The sequence below is a fragment of the Lobosporangium transversale genome (assembly GCF_002105155.1).
Source record: "Lobosporangium transversale strain NRRL 3116 chromosome Unknown BCR41scaffold_42, whole genome shotgun sequence".
Lineage (NCBI taxonomy): Eukaryota > Fungi > Mortierellomycota > Mortierellomycetes > Mortierellales > Mortierellaceae > Lobosporangium > Lobosporangium transversale.
Genome location: NW_019029020.1, coordinates 179,853 through 199,826, shown reverse-complemented (window position 1 = coordinate 199,826; position 19,974 = coordinate 179,853). Strand labels below are relative to the sequence as shown.

General features: G+C 40.5%; 7 protein-coding genes across 7 annotated transcripts; 5 read left to right on the top strand and 2 right to left on the bottom strand.

The window, feature by feature from the left end:
* Positions 1 to 87: 87 nt before the first annotated feature.
* BCR41DRAFT_373697 (hypothetical protein) lies at positions 88 to 621 on the bottom strand (the record flags this gene model as incomplete). The annotated part of the gene is made up of 2 exons (XM_022026806.1): positions 88 to 491; positions 540 to 621. 2 exons carry the CDS (start codon positions 619 to 621, stop codon positions 88 to 90), a joined length of 486 nt encoding a protein of 161 aa, XP_021877932.1.
* Positions 622 to 3,103: 2,482 nt separating this feature from the next.
* On the top strand, positions 3,104 to 4,765 carry BCR41DRAFT_424855 (flavin monooxygenase-like protein; the record flags this gene model as incomplete). Its single annotated transcript, XM_022030497.1, has 1 exon — positions 3,104 to 4,765. The coding sequence occupies one exon, from the start codon at positions 3,104 to 3,106 to the stop codon at positions 4,763 to 4,765; it is 1,662 nt and encodes a 553-aa protein (XP_021877931.1).
* Positions 4,766 to 4,996: 231 nt separating this feature from the next.
* Positions 4,997 to 6,865, bottom strand: BCR41DRAFT_360284 (hypothetical protein). Its single transcript, XM_022025339.1, has 8 exons — positions 6,749 to 6,865; positions 6,505 to 6,576; positions 6,270 to 6,382; positions 6,112 to 6,180; positions 5,902 to 5,983; positions 5,738 to 5,770; positions 5,274 to 5,437; positions 4,997 to 5,159 (listed from the first exon to the last, which is right to left on the bottom strand). Exons 1-8 carry the CDS (start codon positions 6,807 to 6,809, stop codon positions 5,049 to 5,051), a joined length of 705 nt encoding a protein of 234 aa, XP_021877930.1. The 5' UTR covers positions 6,810 to 6,865; the 3' UTR covers positions 4,997 to 5,048.
* Positions 6,866 to 7,273: 408 nt separating this feature from the next.
* BCR41DRAFT_388959 (flavin monooxygenase-like protein) lies at positions 7,274 to 8,958 on the top strand (the record flags this gene model as incomplete). Its single annotated transcript, XM_022028069.1, has 1 exon — positions 7,274 to 8,958. The coding sequence occupies one exon, from the start codon at positions 7,274 to 7,276 to the stop codon at positions 8,939 to 8,941; it is 1,668 nt and encodes a 555-aa protein (XP_021877929.1). The 3' UTR covers positions 8,942 to 8,958.
* A 1,202-nt stretch (positions 8,959 to 10,160) lies between these two features.
* Positions 10,161 to 14,333, top strand: BCR41DRAFT_326571 (kinase-like domain-containing protein). Its single transcript, XM_022021621.1, has 9 exons — positions 10,161 to 10,701; positions 11,349 to 11,600; positions 11,737 to 12,132; positions 12,296 to 12,379; positions 12,490 to 12,893; positions 13,019 to 13,301; positions 13,426 to 13,525; positions 13,645 to 13,979; positions 14,109 to 14,333. The coding sequence occupies exons 1-9, from the start codon at positions 10,492 to 10,494 to the stop codon at positions 14,178 to 14,180; spliced, it is 2,136 nt and encodes a 711-aa protein (XP_021877928.1). The 5' UTR covers positions 10,161 to 10,491; the 3' UTR covers positions 14,181 to 14,333.
* Positions 14,334 to 14,515: 182 nt separating this feature from the next.
* Positions 14,516 to 16,739, top strand: BCR41DRAFT_360279 (lariat debranching enzyme, C-terminal domain-domain-containing protein). Its single transcript, XM_022025338.1, has 6 exons — positions 14,516 to 14,539; positions 14,687 to 14,803; positions 14,948 to 15,105; positions 15,234 to 15,549; positions 15,677 to 16,368; positions 16,457 to 16,739. The coding sequence occupies exons 1-6, from the start codon at positions 14,534 to 14,536 to the stop codon at positions 16,626 to 16,628; spliced, it is 1,461 nt and encodes a 486-aa protein (XP_021877927.1). The 5' UTR covers positions 14,516 to 14,533; the 3' UTR covers positions 16,629 to 16,739.
* Positions 16,740 to 16,941: 202 nt separating this feature from the next.
* BCR41DRAFT_388956 (hypothetical protein) lies at positions 16,942 to 19,825 on the top strand. The gene is made up of 6 exons (XM_022028068.1): positions 16,942 to 17,264; positions 17,402 to 17,617; positions 17,729 to 18,606; positions 18,719 to 19,020; positions 19,139 to 19,594; positions 19,684 to 19,825. The coding sequence occupies exons 1-6, from the start codon at positions 17,099 to 17,101 to the stop codon at positions 19,793 to 19,795; spliced, it is 2,130 nt and encodes a 709-aa protein (XP_021877926.1). The 5' UTR covers positions 16,942 to 17,098; the 3' UTR covers positions 19,796 to 19,825.
* The last annotated feature ends 149 nt before the right edge of the window (positions 19,826 to 19,974 follow it).

Sequence of the window (19,974 nt, the reverse complement as noted above, 5' to 3'; positions counted from 1 at the left end):
ACTGGCCTAAAAAATGTTCTGAACAAAAAAAAAAAAAAAAATGATTGATTGCAGGCTCACATTGCTAGGATATGGTGTTGTTAGCATTCATAGATATTTTGGCAGCGCACGTTGCCACCATACGAACCGCACCAGCTTCCTGGAATATGGTGCCGAAAAAAAAAAACTTGTGGGAAGTGCCTTGCGCATATGACATCCCAAATGCAACCCAAGAAGTTTAAACCCATGATGGCAGCAGCGAGGGCTTTGAGGGGTTCTCGCGTTAGCTCTGCGAAGCGCTCGATATAATAATGATTGGGGGAGAACAGCCCCTTCTTTCACAAATTTATAAGTGAAAGGATCATAGTTTTCATATGCTCGAGTAATACCATTCTTCTGTCCATGAAAATTTAGATCAAAGGATAAGAAGCGCGTTGGGATCAGATTTCTTATACAGAAGATCTGTGTTGTTTGCTCTTTTGGGTTTGTCCTTTTCAATTGCAGATCCTTACCTAAAGAGAAAGACTTTGAAAGCATTTTTTTTTTTTTTTTTTTTTTACTTCTGCGCCCTTCTTTAAGGAATTGCCTTTGACTATCATCTTCATAGGAGGTGCCTTTAGACCTAGTTAGTAACGGAACCATAAGCACTCCATTTCTTCGCTAGGTAGTGCTCCTAATCTTTCGGTGAGTAGAGGTTCGAATATTAGAAGAGTAACGAGTTAAATACACAATTACGCAGTTCAATCGGCTGATGACAAACGGCTCTGATAATAGGAATCAAGTTGAAGAAAGCGAGCTTTGGAAAGCCCTTTGTTACAGGAGATGGATCTATAAAGCCACCAATACGTTCGCAGAGCTATTAAAGTGACGACACTACAATGGATTAGGAAAAGAGCAGACCGAGTGGTGGTATGAGTTACACCTCTGGAAACCATTAGCTGATGACTACGTCCTCAATCATACCGATATAGAGCTAGGCCACGGTGAGCGAATAAACCAAGGCTAGCTCTTATTGTAAAAATCTGACAAAAAAGCGGATGGGAAGGCGAGTTGATGGATTGTTTATTTCAAAGAACTGCGGCTTGGAGATAGGTGGGATCGAGGTGGCCCCAATTGATAACGATAATACTGGGTACTCTGAAATCGGCGGAGCCAATGAAAAACTGCCCTAAAGAACTCTTAACAGTGAGGTACTATCTTGAAAGTTTGAGCCTTCAGCTCCAAGCTCGATCCCTTCAAGTAATCTCACTAGACCACGTAAAAGGCAATTTTATCATGCTTCGCCGTGAGAGACTCTCAAGGTTTTCCTTTAGATATAACGAGTATTCGCGAGTTACTAATTAGCATGTTAAAAATGATGGTTATTTTTTTCCGTCGATTGGAACGAAATACCCTTTTGCTTCATGGCCCTAGTTCCAATTCAAATGATATATTGGATGAGCATTTAGACCCATCAAAAAGCTCTTTATGTCCGCAGGATACGCTAGCAACAGCGATCTTGCCATCTGTGAAACATACGGAACTGCTGCTTTAGTTGTTGTAGTTAGGTTAGCAGATTTACTGTGGTAACTATTTTTAGCAGTTAAATGGTCTGTTAACAACTCAACATGTCAGTATTTCGAATGCTATAGTGGCATTTCACCACTCGTGGTAAGCTTGCAGCAAGCAAAAAATGGACAATAGATATAATGCAATAAAGCCATTCTCCCTTTCATAAAATGGTCCATGGCGACGCGTGTCTGTTTGCGTGCAAGTGAAAAAAAAAAAAAAAAAAAAAAAAAAAAAAAGCGCGTGATCATGCTCCATTTTGCTGGATAACGCAGAAACGCAGAATGTATTAACCCCATGCTTGGCTCACATAAGTGTACCAAATCATTTATACCGCCATGCATTCAAGCTGGCTTTTGATACTGCTAATGAATCGGCTTGGCATAACGGTCAAAAAAAACCCCTAACTTGATCTTTGACATTTTGTCAAAAAAAAAAAAAAAAAAAAAAAAAAATTGTTATGATCGAATGAAAGAATTTATGAAGATAGACCGCTGAAGTCAGCAACACCTTGTAAGGATCTAGGTGCAGTGAGTACAGTGTATTCCTCCTAGTCACACACTTTTTTAGGGAAAATAATAGGCCACGAGGGAAATGTATGTTCTCACTCTCCATGAAAGCTAGACAAGGAAACTCATCGCAATGTTATTCGTTTGCCAATTCTCTACAAAGTTACGATGGGTTTTTATCGGTATGACTTTTTCTTTCCAAGTTCATAAAGAAAAAAGATGGACTATTTTACTATGTGAGGGAAAAATTGCACCAAAAAATCTTAAATTATAATTGGCTGAAACTTTAATTGAGATGACATCAAAACGATATTAAGGGTAGTCTATTCTGTCCTCAAATCCCAATTGGCTGGAATGCGCCATGAGATTTATAATTTTTCACTTGCAGCTCGGCAACGTTGGCCAGACATATTCTTCCTATATGCGTCCATGTATCGGAAACTCCTCCTTGCATACTTTCGAATACTAAGTATAGTTACAGAAGCCAATGCCTTTGGTATTGTTTCTTGCAGACCTTTGAAAGTATAATCACAGTTTGCTCTAGTATAGCGCTTGCTTGCACCCCAGAACATCTCGATGAAGTTCAGTTCGCAGTGGTACTTTGGATAGAAAATGATTTGCTGCTCATGTTTGCCTGCAATCTCCTCTAGAAGTAATCGCTGTGCCATAAAATCCTCTTGTAGCTCCAAAATGCGTGTACAACAACATGAGCTTTGATTATTAGAATAATCACGAACCTTGCAGCTCGCACATATCATCTTAAGATCCTTTCTCCAAAGTTTCCTTTCTATAAGAACTCGTCTAACCCCTTTTGGCTTTCCTCGCAATTCTTTTATATAGTAGTCTTCAGAGTAGTTCATGGAGTATGTTTTGCCTGTAAGAAGAGTGAATGGACTGAAATCTAGTCCCATTAGCACTCTGTAAATAATAGACCAAAATGCTCATAAATAAGGTTTATTGTTGACCCGAAATAAAATAAAAAGGGCCCATGGTTTTTTTTTTTTTCATATCATTTTCCCCTCCTGCAGCAATTGCCATTCAGAACCGTGACGCATTAGTTTACCTATATGGCAGCTTTAACCAAGCCAACTGATACTAAGCCTAGAAAACGAGTTGCAGTCATAGGAGGTGGATGTGCTGGACTCACCTCTATCAAGCAATGTTTGGATGAAAAGGATCGTCTAGAGGTGGTTGCATTCGAGCAGGAGCCATACACTGGTGGATTATGGCGGTATGTTGATGTGACAGAGGAGAATCCCAATCCTCATTCGTCCGTCTACAAGAGCATTACCATCAATGTATCCAAAGAAATGATGACCTTCTCCGACTTTGCCATCCCTGGCAGTTGGCCAACCTACCTTCACCACAGAAAGATTGTCCAATATTTCGATATGTATGCCGAGCGATATAAATTGAAGGATCATATCCGTTTCAGCACCAAAGTGGTCGAGGTCCAAGAGCTAAAGGATGAAGGTAACCGCTGGCTCGTACGATTCCATCCAGTAACGACCACTGCGACCACTTCTGCAGATTTTGTGGTCCAAGAAGAGATCTTTGATTATGTAATGATGTGTACTGGTCACCACTCAGTCCCTCGGTATCCATCCTTTCCTGGAATGGATCCTGATGACCTCGATGCCTTCACAGGACAGCAGATCCACTCACATTTCTATCGAGAGCCTAATCAATTTAAAGAGCAGAATGTACTCGTGGTTGGACTTGGCAATAGTGGGGCAGATCTAGCAGTTGAATTATCACAGGGTCAATCACCGGTATACTTGTCGCGGAGAACTCCTGTCTGGATACTTCCTCGTTGGCTACTAGGCAAACCTATGGATCATTTCATTACTCGATTTATATACATGCTTCCCGCGATCCTTGTTCAATGGACCTTAATGTCTTTGATCAAATTGACATTCCCTAAACTGCACCCATTGATGAAACCAAAGCATAGAGTATTTATGACCAATACAGTCATTAGTGCTTCGCTGCATGAGCGGACCAACACTGGTATGGTTGTGCCAAAGGTCAATATTAAGCGAATTGGACCAGGAAAGCGAGTGGAGTTTGAGGATGGCTCATCTTTGGAGGATATCGATACGATCATGTGGTGTACAGGCTATCAGGTCAGCTACCCAACCTTGGATCCAGAGATCCTTTCAAGTAGCAGTGGTGGGAATGGGGACAACCAGGCCCAATTATGGAAGTTTATGTTTTCTCCTCGACATCCCAACATTGCATTCATTGGCCTCATCCGACCTAAAGGCGCATTTGCTCCAGTGCTCGAGATGCAGAGCCGATTTGTGTGTCAAGTCTGGGCAGACCGTTCACTCACACCTATCCCTAGTCCAGATCAAATGGAGGAAGAAATCGTCAAGGAACAGAGAGAGACTCAAAAGGAGTGGGGAGCTAACCATATGATCCAATTTGATTCATATCCCTATATGGATAAACTGGCTAAACGCATTGGGTGCTATCCAAGCTATTCAAAGCTCGTGAGGCGGTTTGGACTGGTAGAAGGGACACGTTTGAAGATAGAGGCAATCTTTGGTCCCCCTTTTCCAATGTTTTATCGGCTGGTAGGGCCTCACCCTTGGATGGCAGTTGGTGATGGAAAGGCCTTGCCGGGAGACCCAGCTCGAGAGGTGATATGGGGATATAGAGGATGTAAAGAGTATCAAGGCTCCAAGTACTTGAGAGACGAGAGTGAGTCGCTGTTGAAGACCTGAGCCAAAGATAACCGTAGAGTATCAAGGGTTTGATCTTATAACAATAGATGTAAAATAAATATTAAACTATTACAAGATCGAAATGACAAATCAATGGCCTCCTCAACAGTCCCTATCAGGGACACAGATCTGATTCGTGCTTAAGGATGAGAAAGAGGCGATTCACAGACAACCTTTGCATCGCCAATATCCAATATCTAAAGTATTTTATTTATTTATTTATTTATTATTGTACAAATGATGTGATAAAGATCTGCAGCAATTGAGAAAGGAAAACCTCTTTCTACTTGCGATTCTGGTTTTTCATGTTCGCTGAACAAGTGGCGCAGTACCACTTGCCGATTGGCGGCTCTGTCAAGCCCACACAACCGTAATGAAACCACTCCTTGTCACACTAATTGGTTCAAAAAAAAAATAAATAAAAAAAAAAAAGGTAGTTATTAACTAGGTAGGCTCTTTAGCAGCAACAACGATACGTATACGCGCAGATCAAAATCTTTTTACTAACCGAGTCGTTGTCGCATCCGACCATGTCTCCGAACGAAACTTGTTGGCAGAAGCAATAGAGGGGTTCATTGGGATCAATATCCATTGCAATGGCACCACTTCCACGCTTCCTCCCGCTGGGGCTGCTGCGGGGTGCTGAAATAGGTCCCTTTTGACTTTTACGGTCTACTCGAAAAAAGGGGTTTTTTTTGTTTCCATTTCAGAATGGGGAGCAACAAGCAAGGAGAGAAGGTGAAGGAGAAAAAAGATGTGAAATAAAAAAAATAAAATAAAATAAAATAAAATAAAAGATGAAAGGAGAAATGAGAAATGAGAGGAGGTGGAGGAAAAAGCGCTGGTTAGACATATTTTCCCTTTCAAAATGACATTTGAAGACGAGAGACACCACAAGAAATACAATACACTTCTAGGATGTCTTCGTCATTGATTTTTTTATATCTTATTCAAGATTTGTGATTAATATACCTCTGGTGGCTGTAGGAGTGTCCAAGTGGGCTGCTTCATGTTGTATAGATCATCAACAGAAGAAGACGATTTCAGAGAAATAGGACAGATGAAATAAATATGAAACTTCCAATAAAAAAAAAAAAAAAAAAAAAAAAGAGGTAGAAAGGTGGGAGTAAAAATACCTTTCTTCACTTCGCCAGGATCCTGAAGATCAATGCCAAGTCGTTGTGTTTCTTCATCCAGTCGTACAATTTGTCGATTGATCTAATCAAAAAGCATATTTACATTAAAAAAAAAAAAAAAAAAAAAGAGTTAGTATATCGAACAAGGTTATTTAGTATATTTTATTTTATTTTATTTTATTTTATTTTATTTTGCCAGTTGATCCTTACCAGTTCATATAGCTTTGCGCTATTTTCAATCTTCTGGTCGACTTTCCGGATAGCTGCCATATATTCTTTCTATATTTTTCATGAAGGATGTTTTTGATTGATAAACTAGATTGATACTCAAAAATACAAAGATTCTCTGAACAGTAATTAATCCTAACCTCAATGTTCAAACGTGCAGCAACTAGGGCAGGATCCTCACTGACAGGTATGGTTGATCGTTTAGCGCTTTTAATGTATCTTTTCCAGTGTGTACGATATGACTCTCGAAGTTCTAATTTTGTAGGGTGACAATAGCAACAGTAACAATAATATTAGCAAATAAATCCTCAAAAACTAAGACCCCTCGAGGCCCATCCTCTTAAAGAAAAACAGTAATAATAATAAATAGTGTACCGAAGTATTCCGCATCTTGCTTTCCTAATTCTTGTAAACCTTGCTGGACCTCGGATGGTAAGTTCTCGAGACCTTTGGATACCAAGTTACAAATGTATAAAAAAAAAAGAAAAGGATCATGTGGCTTAGTTGAACAAAAAAGGCAAGTAAGACAGGCGAAGCAGATAGAGCAGATACTTTGTTGCAGTATTTCCTTAGCGCAGCACTTTGTGATGAGTTGTGTGTATGTGAGAGGCTTACTTACTCTCAATGTATTCCTCTAGGAATTCTCCTGCAGTCATGGGTGGATTCGTTGATGGCATCATTCTGGAGGGTAATTGAATTGGTTGTTGAAAGTTAAAATCTAAAAAAAAGCTTTAATGGCAAGAGGTTTAGATTCAGTCATTCAGTTGAGGGAAGATGACAGGTCAAGAAAATTGTCACATGATTATATCTTTCCAATCCTATATAAATGTGATACTCCCTTGTCATCTGTTGTAATGGTTTCTCTTGATACTGCAATTAGGCTAACTTCAGGCTACCAGCATGAAGCAATAAGCTAAACTTGATCTTTGATGTCCTGTGTCTCTAGCGCATTTCTTCCTTTTTGACCCTGCGATATATGCCACTTTTCTTTTTCGGCAATGGCCTCGAACCCTTTAAAATAAAAATAAAAAAAAGGTTGATGCTTATTCCAGCATCTTCACTTCATATTTTTTTTCTTTAATATCCTTTCGCTTTCCTTTCTGTATCTTTTGCCATTGAAGGCCTTGAACACTAGTTTACCTATATGGCGGATTTAGCCAAGCCAAATGACACTAAGCCTAGAAAACGAGTTGCAGTCATAGGAGGTGGATGTGCTGGACTCACCTCTATCAAGCAATGTTTGGATGAAAAGGATCGTCTAGAGGTGGTTGCATTCGAGCAGGAGCCATACACTGGTGGATTATGGCGGTATGTTGATGTGACAGAGGAGAATCCCAATCCTCATTCGTCCGTCTACAAGAGCATTACCATCAATGTATCCAAAGAAATGATGACCTTCTCCGACTTTGCCATCCCTGGCAGTTGGCCAACCTACCTTCACCACAGAAAGATTGTCCAATATTTCGATATGTATGCCGAGCGATATAAATTGAAGGATCATATCCGTTTCAGCACCAAAGTGGTCGAGGTCCAAGAGCTAAAGGATGAAGGTAACCGCTGGCTCGTACGATTCCATCCAGTAACGACCACTGCGACCACTTCTGCAGATTTTGTGGTCCAAGAAGAGATCTTTGATTATGTAATGATGTGTACTGGTCACCACTCAGTCCCTCGGTATCCATCCTTTCCTGGAATGGATCCTGATGACCTCGATGCCTTCACAGGACAGCAGATCCACTCACATTTCTATCGAGAGCCTAATCAATTTAAAGAGCAGAATGTACTCGTGGTTGGACTTGGCAATAGTGGGGCAGATCTAGCAGTTGAATTATCACAGGGTCAATCACCGGTATACTTGTCGCGGAGAACTCCTGTCTGGATACTTCCTCGTTGGCTACTAGGCAAACCTATGGATCATTTCATTACTCGATTTATATACATGCTTCCCGCGATCCTTGTTCAATGGACCTTAATGTTTTTGATCAAATTGACATTCCCTAAACTGCACCCATTGATGAAACCAAAGCATAGAGTATTTATGACCAATACAGTCATTAGTGCTTCGCTGCATGAGCGGACCAACACTGGTATGGTTGTGCCAAAGGTCAATATTAAGCGAATTGGACCAGGAAAGCGAGTGGAGTTTGAGGATGGCTCATCTTTGGAGGATATCGATACGATCATGTGGTGTACAGGCTATCAGGTCAGCTACCCAACCTTGGATCCAGAGATCCTTTCAAGTAGCAGTGGTGGGAATGGGGACAACCAGGCCCAATTATGGAAGTTTATGTTTTCTCCTCGACATCCCAACATTGCATTCATTGGCCTCATCCGACCTAAAGGCGCATTTGCTCCAGTGCTCGAGATGCAGAGCCGATTTGTGTGTCAAGTCTGGGCAGACCGTTCACTCACACCTATCCCTAGTCCAGATCAAATGGAGGAAGAAATCGTCAAGGAACAGAGAGAGACTCAAAAGGAGTGGGGAGCTAACCATATGATCCAATTTGATTCATATCCCTATATGGATAAACTGGCTAAACGCATTGGGTGCTATCCAAGCTATTCAAAGCTCGTGAGGCGGTTTGGACTGGTAGAAGGGACACGTTTGAAGATAGAGGCAATCTTTGGTCCCCCTTTTCCAATGTTTTATCGGCTGGTAGGGCCTCACCCTTGGATGGCAGTTGGTGATGGAAAGGCCTTGCCGGGAGACCCAGCTCGAGAGGTGATATGGGGATATAGAGGATGTAAAGAGTATCAAGGCTCCAAGTACTTGAGAGATGAAAGTGAGTCGCTGTTGAAGACTGGAGCCTAGGATGATCATTGAAAGTCTGGCAAAGAATGAAAACAATGATAAAATTTAGCCATGTGCCCAACAAATGAATGAGTTTATTTTTTTTTTTGCAACTCAATTTCTTTGTGCTGATATGGGATTGGTAGTTCTTGATAATTATATATGTATTTACATAAATAAATATTGCCAGGAATATTATTATTTTTATTTATTTATTTTTTTGACAAACAGCCTATCAGCCTATCAGCCTATCAGCCAAATGAATGAAAAAAAAGTGATCAATTCAAGTTAATGTACAGATTTGAGCAGATCATGTTACAGTTATTCATGATGTTGAATGTTCATGTTTGTAGGAGCCGACTGTTGTATTCTGTAACATCTGCATCCAAATCATTATTAATCTCCTTTTGGATAGACCATCTGTGCGCAATTTTCAATGTTACACCTTTTGTCAGGAAATAATACCACCGTTGCAGATAGACCATGCCACTTCATTTTGTGTAAGAAAAAAAAATTAAAAAAAGGAGAGAGGGGGAGGGTCATCAGATGAGGACTCCAGTAGCCTAAATGTCCCTTTTAAGACAATACAGATTCGCAAGATTGAGAAGAAAGAAGCATTTAAAACAATGATAAGAGCTAAAGAAAGAAAGAAATAAGATGAATATGACAAAGAAACAAAATAAGAGCCAGGTTTTATTTTACAAGAGCGTGGTGTTTATTTTTTTATACTCCAACTCTTCTACTCCAACTCTACAAAGGGAAGAGAAGATTTTCATCTTCATTCAACATGCATCATGTAATTAAATCCAGAACAGTCCACTGAACTCGAATTTTTTTTTTTCTGTGGCTCGTGTCAGCATGCAGGAGCTGAGGGACAAAAAAAAATGGGGTGGTAATTGAAAGAGAGTAAGGAAAAAAAAAAGGACGTCAATACAGTGTCAAACAACAGGGGCACATTCATTCGTGTTTGGGTTGATTAGGATTTGGATTAGGATTAGAATAGAGAGAACCCACAGACAATGGACTAATTTGTTGTGAACAGTAGTTGGATTATTAGTCCAGGAGACATTTTTTTAAAGTTCCCCTGTGGGAGAAAGACACTTTATTCATTAACACAAACACAGACAAACACAAGGCGTACTTTGTTACTTGTTACAAGTTTGTGAGAGGAAAAAAAAAAAAAAAAAAAAACTATAGCAAAGACAGAGTGTGAGCTCTTTCTCTTTCTCTTTCTCTTTCTCTTCTCCTCCTCCTTTCCTCTCCTTCATCCTCTTCTCATCATTCCTCATTTCTTTTTCTTTTTTTCCATTCTTCCCCCTTCTCATTGTCTCTTTTTTTGACTGTCCAAAGTTTCAGCTGAGCACTACCTTTTTATTGTTGTTATTTATTTATTCCTTTCCTAGTTAGCTACTCATTGCTTGTCTCATCCAGAAAAACTGCTCTCTTATTTTACTTTACTTTATTCTATCCTCACCTCTTTCAACTGTATCTTTCTTACTTTCTTCGTGTGAAAGAGCTGTCCACACCTTTTTCTTTTATATTTTCATTGTCTGATATCTTTCCCAGCAACAATGGCAATGCATAATGACGATTCGAATCCACTTTCTAGGTACAGGGAGTTGACACCAATTCAATCTGTGCGGGACCAAACAGCATCCAATCCTTCAGGTGTTTTGAAGCATGGTCACATCTCCGTGAAGGAAGAAGGTCTCAAGGCCTTTATCTGGTCAAAGAGATACATGACATTACGCGAGCTCACCCTAAGCTTCCACAGAAATGAGGTTCGTAACACTTCAAATCAATTTGTTTTTTGTGGCACTGGAAAATTTCAGGAACAAATATTCAACATTTACAGAGGACACTCCTGACCAGGAAGGACAACCTTTTTTTTTTTAAAAAAAAAAAAAAAAAAAAAAAAAAAAGAGTGGACGGAGGCATATACATAAAAAAGAAAATCCCTTTTTGGATACGATAACAATAGCCTTTTGAAGGCATGGCAGAGGAGCGATATATTTGAAATTAATGCCTGGCATAATAGAGGCTGCACCGTTGATAAAGAATGTAAATCTTCGACTTGAATCTTTTGTGTTTTCTCTCACTTGTAAAGGACTTGTCAGACTATTCTTTCATTGCAGGATCAGAACAGGAGTCTCTTTTCTTTTCTTTTCTTTTTTTTTATGAACCGAGTTGTTTGCGAGACTTTTTTTTTTTTTTTTTTTTTTTTTCTCCCTCATTTTTATTTGTTCCAAGCATCCGCAGGCTGCTTACACACAGAAAGCGAAATGATTACGAGATGAATGAGATGAATGAGATGACAGCATTGTTCGTGTCTTATTTTGTTCATACACTAAAATGAAAAGAGTAGACGAGCTCATGTTTGGCGATCACTTTTTCTAACCAAGACATTAAATCCTTGATTTCACTATAGTCCACACCCCAGGCCACAGTTTTGATCTTTCTCAAGGATATTACTGCAGTAACCCGTACAGATTTGAAAGCCTATTGCTTTGAGCTTGTCACCAAGGACAGAAGCTATTTCCTCTCATGCAAGAACGACGAGGAGTTGTACTCATGGATGCACGAGATTTACTCGCGATCGCCCTTGATGGGCGTCTCCAACCCCACCAACTTTGTCCATAAGGTCCATGTTGGATTCGACCCCAACACTGGCAACTTCTCGGTATGGCAAACGATTATAGCTTCCTCCTCTTCCAAAAAAAAAAAAAAAAAAAAAAAAAAAGGTCAAAAGTAGACCATGGAAACAAACATTTGCTTCTAGCTTATATTTCTCTCTCTCTACTTCCTAATGTTATTAGGGTATGCCGGAGACATGGGCAAAGCTTTTGACTGGATCTGCTATTACGAAGGAAGATTATGCCAACAACCCTCAGGCTGTGCTGGAGGTTCTAGAGTTCTACACGGATCAAACAAAGCGCAACGAGCAGGAGTATGGTACACCTTCACTGGTTCCTAGCAACCTCCCGCTCGTCCCAAGCGAAATGGAAGGTGACCGCTGGGCAAACCTCATGCCCCGTCAGGCACCTTCGCCTCCTTCTAGCAACCGTCCTGAGCGACCCCAACGTCCAGACCGTCCAGACCGTCCAGATCGGCCAGAAGAACAGCTCCGACCTTATATTCCAGAACGTTCTCAGAGTGTTGACAACCTACCGGTAACCCAACGAATGTCCAGCTTGGGTATTTATGATGACAGGGTAAGTTTTTTTTTTTTTTTTTTTTTTTATTAGTTACTTTTGTTTATTTATGTCTTTTTTTTTTTTTGTTTTTTTTAAAAAAAAAAAAAAGAAAAAAAAAAAGAAAAAAAAAAAGAGAGAAAGAGAAAGGTAATAACAATAACTATTGTTTATCTCGTAATAGGGCCATCAACAACCGGGCGGGCGTCCAGCTGCGCCAAGACCTCCTAATGCTTTGCGTCCCGATTATGCTCCCCCCTCGCCGACTGTAAGTTGCCTAATTTATTGACTTTTTGCTTCGATCAATCAAATCACAGGAGATTTATTTCAGGCTACGCTAGCAAAGACACTAACGCTCCGCTCCCCTTTTTCACTTAGTCTCCCCGTGCGCCCAACCATCAATTCGCCAATCCTCCTCCTCACAAATTCAACAACGCGCCTCATCATCACCATGCACCAGCATATCAGCAGCCCTCGCCATCACCCTCACCGTCTGGCACTCGTCCTCCTGCCCCATACGCTCCTCTTCGTAGCAATACCGCGCCTATCGCTGTCAAATATCCTGGAACTTCTACAGAGGCTGGTGCCAGACCGCCGGTCGCTCCTAAACCAGCTGTAGCCGATGCTGCTGCCGCTTTGAATGGCGATAATGCGCCCAAGGTTGTTGTTGAACGTCGCATCTCTACCATGACAGAAGCAGAGGTCATGGAAAAGTTGCGAAGCGTTGTTTCATCAGGCGATCCCAGCACATTGTATAGCAAGATCAAAAAAGTTGGTCAAGGGTAAGTTTTTTTTTTTTTTTTTTTTTTTTTTTCCTTTCATAAAAAAAAAAAGCTCAATGAAGTTTATAAGCTTAAAGTGCTTTATCTATTTACTTATAACTTGGGTTTATTATAATGTCTAATAGTGCTTCTGGATCAGTCTATGTGGCCAAGCATTTGACTACGAATACAAAAGTTGCAATCAAACAGATGGATCTTTCACTACAGCCAAGAAAGGAGTTAGTCGTGAACGAGATTTTAGTCATGAAGGAATCTACCAATCCCAACATTGTCAATTATCTGGATTCTTTTCTGGTCAAGGGCCAAGAGTTGTGGGTCGTCATGGAGTACATGGAGGGAGGTGCCCTGACAGATGTCATTGAGAACAACAAACTATCAGAAACTCAGATCGCCTGCATCTGCTTTGAGGTATGATCATTCAGTGTGGACTAATGCACGTCGAGTTTATTTAAGAGCATTTAAACACGAGGGAAGAAAAAAGAGCATTATTTGTTGCTGACTCATTATTTTGCATTTTTATTTATTTGAATAGACATGCAAGGGTCTCCAGCATCTGCATAGCCAAAATATCATCCACAGAGACATCAAATCGGATAACGTTCTCATGGATTCTTATGGACATGTCAAGATTAGTAAGTCAACTGTTCGTGGTTATCATCACTTACACCGATCTCTTTTTATATTTTTTCCCCTTTCACAAATAATGTTTTGAACGCATCCTCACAAATGACTTTCTTTTAACATTCGATAGCTGATTTCGGTTTCTGTGCAAAGTTGACAGATCAAAAGAACAAACGCGCGACTATGGTGGGAACGCCTTATTGGATGGCGCCTGAAGTCGTGAAGCAGAAGGAATATGGCGCTAAGGTTGATATCTGGTCTTTGGGTATTATGGCTATTGAGATGATTGAACAAGAGCCACCATACTTGGATGAAGAGCCACTAAAGGCTCTGTATTTGATCGCCACCAATGGTACTCCTACACTCAAGAAGCCCGAGATTCTCAGTGCCGAGCTCAAGAACTTTTTGGCTGTATGTTTGTGTGTTGATGTCAAGAGCCGTGCTTCTTCTTTGGAGCTACTAGAGGTAAGAAAGCGCAAAGGGAAGGATTGGGATGCTCTTCTAACTATAATCAGATTTGGTATATTTTTTTTTTTGCTTGAATAATCACTCACTTTATCTTTTTTCCCCTCTTTCCATTTTGTTTTCGTGCAGCATGAGTTCCTGAGGAAATCATGCCAATTGTCGGCTCTAAGACCATTATTTGATTACAAGCGTGGTGGATAAGGAAACAAGGATGATGCATCGAAGTTGCCATAATCGAGCAGCTTCACTAGAGCTTTTTTTCTTTTTTTTTTTAGATCTGCAGGGAAAACAGAAAAAGAAAAAGGAGAAAAAAAAAGATGCTCGTTTGTTGACGAGTTCCCTCACTTAGCCTTAAAGCATTCTATTTAATCTTCTATTGTGCAAATAAACCAAAAAGAGTAATGTCTTGTACGCACGCGTCTTTGATGCTCCTAGACAGTGAAAATTGATGGAAGAGAGTTCTAACAAAGCCACATTCACGTATTTTATGAAATAAGTCGAGCCTTCAACTTCTTTTCCTCATTACTTCTTCTTTACAAAACCTTCATGTCAACATGAGAGTATGACACCATTACTCGAATCGCCACAAGCACTAAATAGCAGCGACTTTATGAGTATTATCACAAGGGCTTTGTAAAGCATTAAAATTAACCAATTAACCAAGCTCAATATCCATCCGTATCATGTCATGTGTTCATAAAAATTAGATCGCTGTTGAGGGCTGCTGTCACGGAGAACTGGATGAAATCTATAAAACTATTGCGGCTCGTGAGCTCGAGAATGGATATAAAGTAGATTTATTACTAATTTGTGGAGACTTCCATGTATGAATTCCTATTTCTTTTTGGAGTCTGAAATTTGGCAAGCAATGAAGAGGGTGAGTGGGTGGAAAATATAAAAAATTTACACTTTTTTTTTTTTTTTTTTTTTATGAAAAAAAATGAATATGATGATATACGCGCGAATAGTCAATTCGGAATGAGGCAGATCTTGATACCATTGCATGTCCACGCAAGTATCTGCACCTGGGCACATTTCACAAATATTATTCTGGCGAAGCAAAGGTCCCTATCCCAACCATCTTTATTGGTGGTAACCACGAGTCTAGCAATTATTTGTGGGAGCTGTAGGTTTTAATCGCATTTTACTCTTTTTTTTTTTTTTTTTTTTTTTTTTTTCCGGAAAAAAAGAAAACCTTCCAACGATCGCATCTATCCATGACTCTGACTCTTATTGGCCATGACTTCTTGCTAGTTATCATGGAGGTTGGGTATGTCCAGATATCTATTTTTTGGGATGGGGTGGTGTAATTAACGTGGGAGGACTGAGGATTGGAGGAATGTCTGGCATCTATAAAAGCGGACACTATGAGGCAGGACATTATGAGGTGACGCCTTATAACGATAATGGTAAAAGGAGCGTCTATCATGTCCGCAAGTACGATATCTATAAGATGCTTCAAGTCAAGGAGCCTTTAGATGTTTTCCTATCTCATGACTGGCCCTTGGGAATAGAGCGATATGGCGACACGGCAAAATTACTTCGTGTAAAAAAGCATTTTATTCCGGATGTAAGAAACAAATTACATAATTGATCGAGGGAGATGTTAGTATCACTTTAGACTATCATTTGAGCATGAAAGTGATAATATCGTTTATCCCTTCCTTCTCATCATTCCATTCTCTTGACTGTCACAGGTGCAAAATAATAGACTTGGGAGCAAACCATATGAACAAGTTTTGAGAACATTGAGGCCAGCGCATTGGTACTCTGCACATCTACATGTACGCTTCACAGCGGTAGTTCAATGGGATTCACCAGTTCAAAAGTCAGACACAGGGAAATCGACCGAAGCCGAAGCGCCACTCTCAGCAGCACGGCCTCCCGCAGCAGCAGTTACAGAGGTAACCACCTCCGCCACTGTCTCTATACAACCCACCAAAAATCCTGATGAGATCGATATTAACTTTGATGACGAGGACGAGAATGATGATGGCCAACAGATGGAGAAATCTGAAGGAAAGACTGAGCTGGCCGTCCCTAGTGCTCCAACCCCAGCTGCAGTAGCGAATCCAGATGAAATCCAAATTGAGATGGATAGCGAAGATGATACGGAACCATCTCAACCTCAGTCTCAGCCTTTGGAGTTTTCAACAGGCTCCAGGAGCCCCAAGCCATTAAAGACCCATCCGACCTGTACAAAGTTCCTTGCACTTGACAAATGTTTGCCGGGGCGCAAATTTCTTGAGATCGTTCACTTTCCTGAGCTCAATGAGCCGATTGAATTCAAGTATGATGAGGAATGGCTGGCAATTGTTCGGACATTGGATCCGTTCCTAAGCTTGGAAACCACGCAAAAGCAGCCTCTTCAAGGAGAAAGATTGATGCAGTAAGTGATCAAGTAGCTGTTTTTTTTTTTGCTCTGTGTGCTCGATATGAAATTTGCCTCTGATATAATCTTTTTGTTTTATTTTTAGTGCATTAAAAGTTAATCGAGAATGGGTTCAAGAGAATGTGACCAAGAAGCGTGGACTGGCCATTCCACTAAACTTTCAGCCAACAGCACCCGCCCATGACGAAGTGCGGACGATGGGACCACAGGAAAAGCGAGCTTGTAGTAAGTTTGAGTTTGACCCTGAGGTTATTTAAAACGTGTTAATTGAAGCTTTTACGTTTGATTGAATGAAAATATGAATGGGCTAGTTCTTTGGTTTGTTTATTTTCCTGATTAATCTTTTTTCTCGATCTTAGTTTTGCCCTTCCTTAATCCTCAGACAGAGGAGTTTTGTGCCATGCTTCAGATACCGAACAAGATCAATCCACAAGGACGTCGTATCTGAAAAAAAAAAAAAAAAAAAAAAAGTAGAATAAAAATCTATTTCTGCACGTGACCACCGCAGCCACCTTTCTCTTTTTTTGTTCCCCTTCGATTTAATTTCATTCACAGATCCATTGCCTCTACCTCAAAAGATCTGAAAGCGAGCAAGCTTAAGCTAAAGGGGCACAACTATTGATCGAAAGAAAGAAAGAAAGGAAAGAAAGAAGTAAAGAAAGAAGTAAAGAAAAAAGGAAAGGAAAGGAAAAATAAAAATAAAAGCCTGCAGAGTGTAGATTAGGATATGGTCGGAAGCTGGGGAGATCGTGGCGGTTGGGCCACGTCATATAGAAACCACAGAGAAGGCGATAATTATGGTGGCGGGAGAGTACTGTATTGTGTCTCGTGGAAGGGGAAGAACAATAGCCGTCCTTCATCAGATGACTTTATATCATTTGAAACAGAAGAGTGTATGTTTATTTTTTATTTTTTTTTAAAAAAAAAAGAGCTTATAATCTGATCTATAAGAAAATTAATCTAAAAACCTCTTTATCTTTATCTTTTATTTTATTTTATTTTTATTTTTTATTTTTTTCAACTTCAAAAGTTCAAAAGGCCTTCATGAAGAGAAGGGGAAAACTCCGTACTTACATTTCAACCGGCGGGAAAAAATTCCCTCGCGTCAAGAGGCCACGCAGTGAACTTTATAAACCTTTGAGCGATAAGTTCAAAAAAGGGAAGTCGGAGCATAAGCAGCCTCATGAAAAAAATCAAGTGGATGACATCGATACTGATGCCGAGTTGGATGCTGGTCTTCATTCAGGTAAAAAAGAGATCTCTAACAATAGCAACATATCATATACTGTTGTATTTTTTTTTTTTTTTTTTTTTTTTTGGCAACTCACTCACATAAAAAAATGTACTTGGATTGTAGATGAAGTCGATGTCGCTGAAACGGAGGTTCTGATACAGGAGTTTGACTGGCTTGAAGAAGATCAGGATCCGGATCTTAGCAAGAAAAAGAACACAGCCACAGATACACAGTCGTCGATTCCGGAACCATCTATCTCAATAACAGGTTGGGGAGGCGCTTTTGCTTATGGTGCTAGAAGCGGGGGTGTGGATACCAGCCTAGAGGTAGATAAGCCTACGGAGCGGCAAAATAGTGATACCACTCAGGATTTCAACCATTCAGTAAGGCAGAACATTCGAATTGAAAGGAAATCAAAAGACGCAGGCCAAATTCCATTTCCGGAACGCGATCGACGAACGAAGAGGCGAAGAAAGCACATGAGTGAATTATCGGAAGGCTCAAGAGTCAGGATGGGCCTCAATAGGCTCTCTACTAAGGATCAAACTGACACCATTGCTAAACAATCGTTACCCGAAAAGGAAGATACGGCAGCCAAAGCAGATACTTTGCTTCATAGCGTGGCCACAACATCTAGCCAGGGCACCACGCACAAGCACGAACAGGAGTATTGCATGTGGTCAATCGATACGGAGCCTAGACATTCGCCCACTCAGGATGAGAAAAAACAAAAGGATGCATGTTTGGAATTAGATCAACCAATGTGGGTTATGGATACCATAGGCGAAGCGCTGCCCGTAGAATCCAACGATACCTATATTGAGCTCCCAGCGGATAATAACAATCTAGGCAGAAAGCGTAAGAGAAGCAGGAGAGATAGAAGAGGTCAAAGGGAGAAGGGTAAAAAAGTATTGAGGGACAGCAGTATTATTATGTTGGGCTCGAATGGAGAAGATTCTAGTGAGGACGATGACGCTAAGGCCATTGAAGATTACACGCAGGTAAAGTTTTGAGAATGAAGAGCTAGAAAACGTTATTACACTTCGGTCTACACTCCGTTATAAGGATTTATCGCTGGGTACTTAATGAATGCATCTCTTGACTTTGTTATAGAACATCATGGGGTCTGATAATGAGGATGGTCTAAGCTATTTCCTTGGTTCATTTGAAGAGCTAGAAGTTGGACCTGGCCACTCTAGTAATATTGGTGGTGTCCTCCCAGATGATTCAGATGAGGGGATTTATGGGTACGACAACGAGCGCATTGATTCCATTCGAAAATCGGGAAATAGACGGCGTGAACGAAGGCGTGATGACCGCTTAACTGAAGCAGTGGACAATGCTCTCGGGCTTAAACGATCGGGAGGCGCTCCACTCCTTGAACCTTCCTCTCGGAATGTCGCCAAGATCAACAAGTAATGAATGATCATTATCCAGTGACGATTTGCTTTTTTTTTTTTTTTTTTTTTTCCTTCTTTTTTTTTTTAGCTTGACCTGACCTCTAACTTCAAATTTTTGTCACGATGTTTATAGGATGATAGTAGATTTTATTCGGGACGGTGATGTCGCGGAGTTACGGCTCCCGGGGATGACGCATGCTCTTTCCACAAGGGTTTTTACCATTTCCAGTTTATACAAACTCGATCCCTACATGATAAAAGAGGGCGATCACGTTGTTGAAGCTTTAGCCAAGACGGAGGCATCAGGGTTTCCAAAAGACATGGCCGTGGTTGACCGGCTCGTCCGAGAGACAGATCATTGGGCGACTGTGAAGCACGAAGAATTAACAATTGAAAGAAGTAGAAGCAGAAGACTCGAAAGTCGTGATCGGTTTAATCAAAGACGAGGTCGAGGGGCCCAAGGAGGATTCCAAAGAGTTCAAGTACGAAAAAAGGCTATGGTGGCTAAGATCAATGGAACTATCGTTGGTGAATCCGCAAGCCCCATCCCGCCCAGAAACGTTGGACATCAGCTGCTTTCCAAGATGGGGTATGTATTTTATTTTCACTTTCAGCTTTTTTTTTTTTTTTTTTTAAGGATATTTCAAGTTAACTGACAGACTTTTCCGTTTTTTATAGCTGGAGGCCTGGCGATGGTTTGGGGACTTTTGGAACAGGGGACAACGATCCTATTGAAGTTATAGTGAAGTTAGATCGGCACGGCCTTGGACATGCTCCTCCTAAGAAATGATCGCCTCTGAATTGCTTGGTTTTTCTTTTTCTTTGTACTTTTTTTTTTTTTTTTTTTTTTTTTTTCTTTTTTTCTTTTTTTCCTTTCCCATCTATTATACACACATGTATTGATATGGTATTCTGCGTAGCATACTTTCGCTCACACCCAGTTTATTTGCAAGCATTTCGTATAACAAA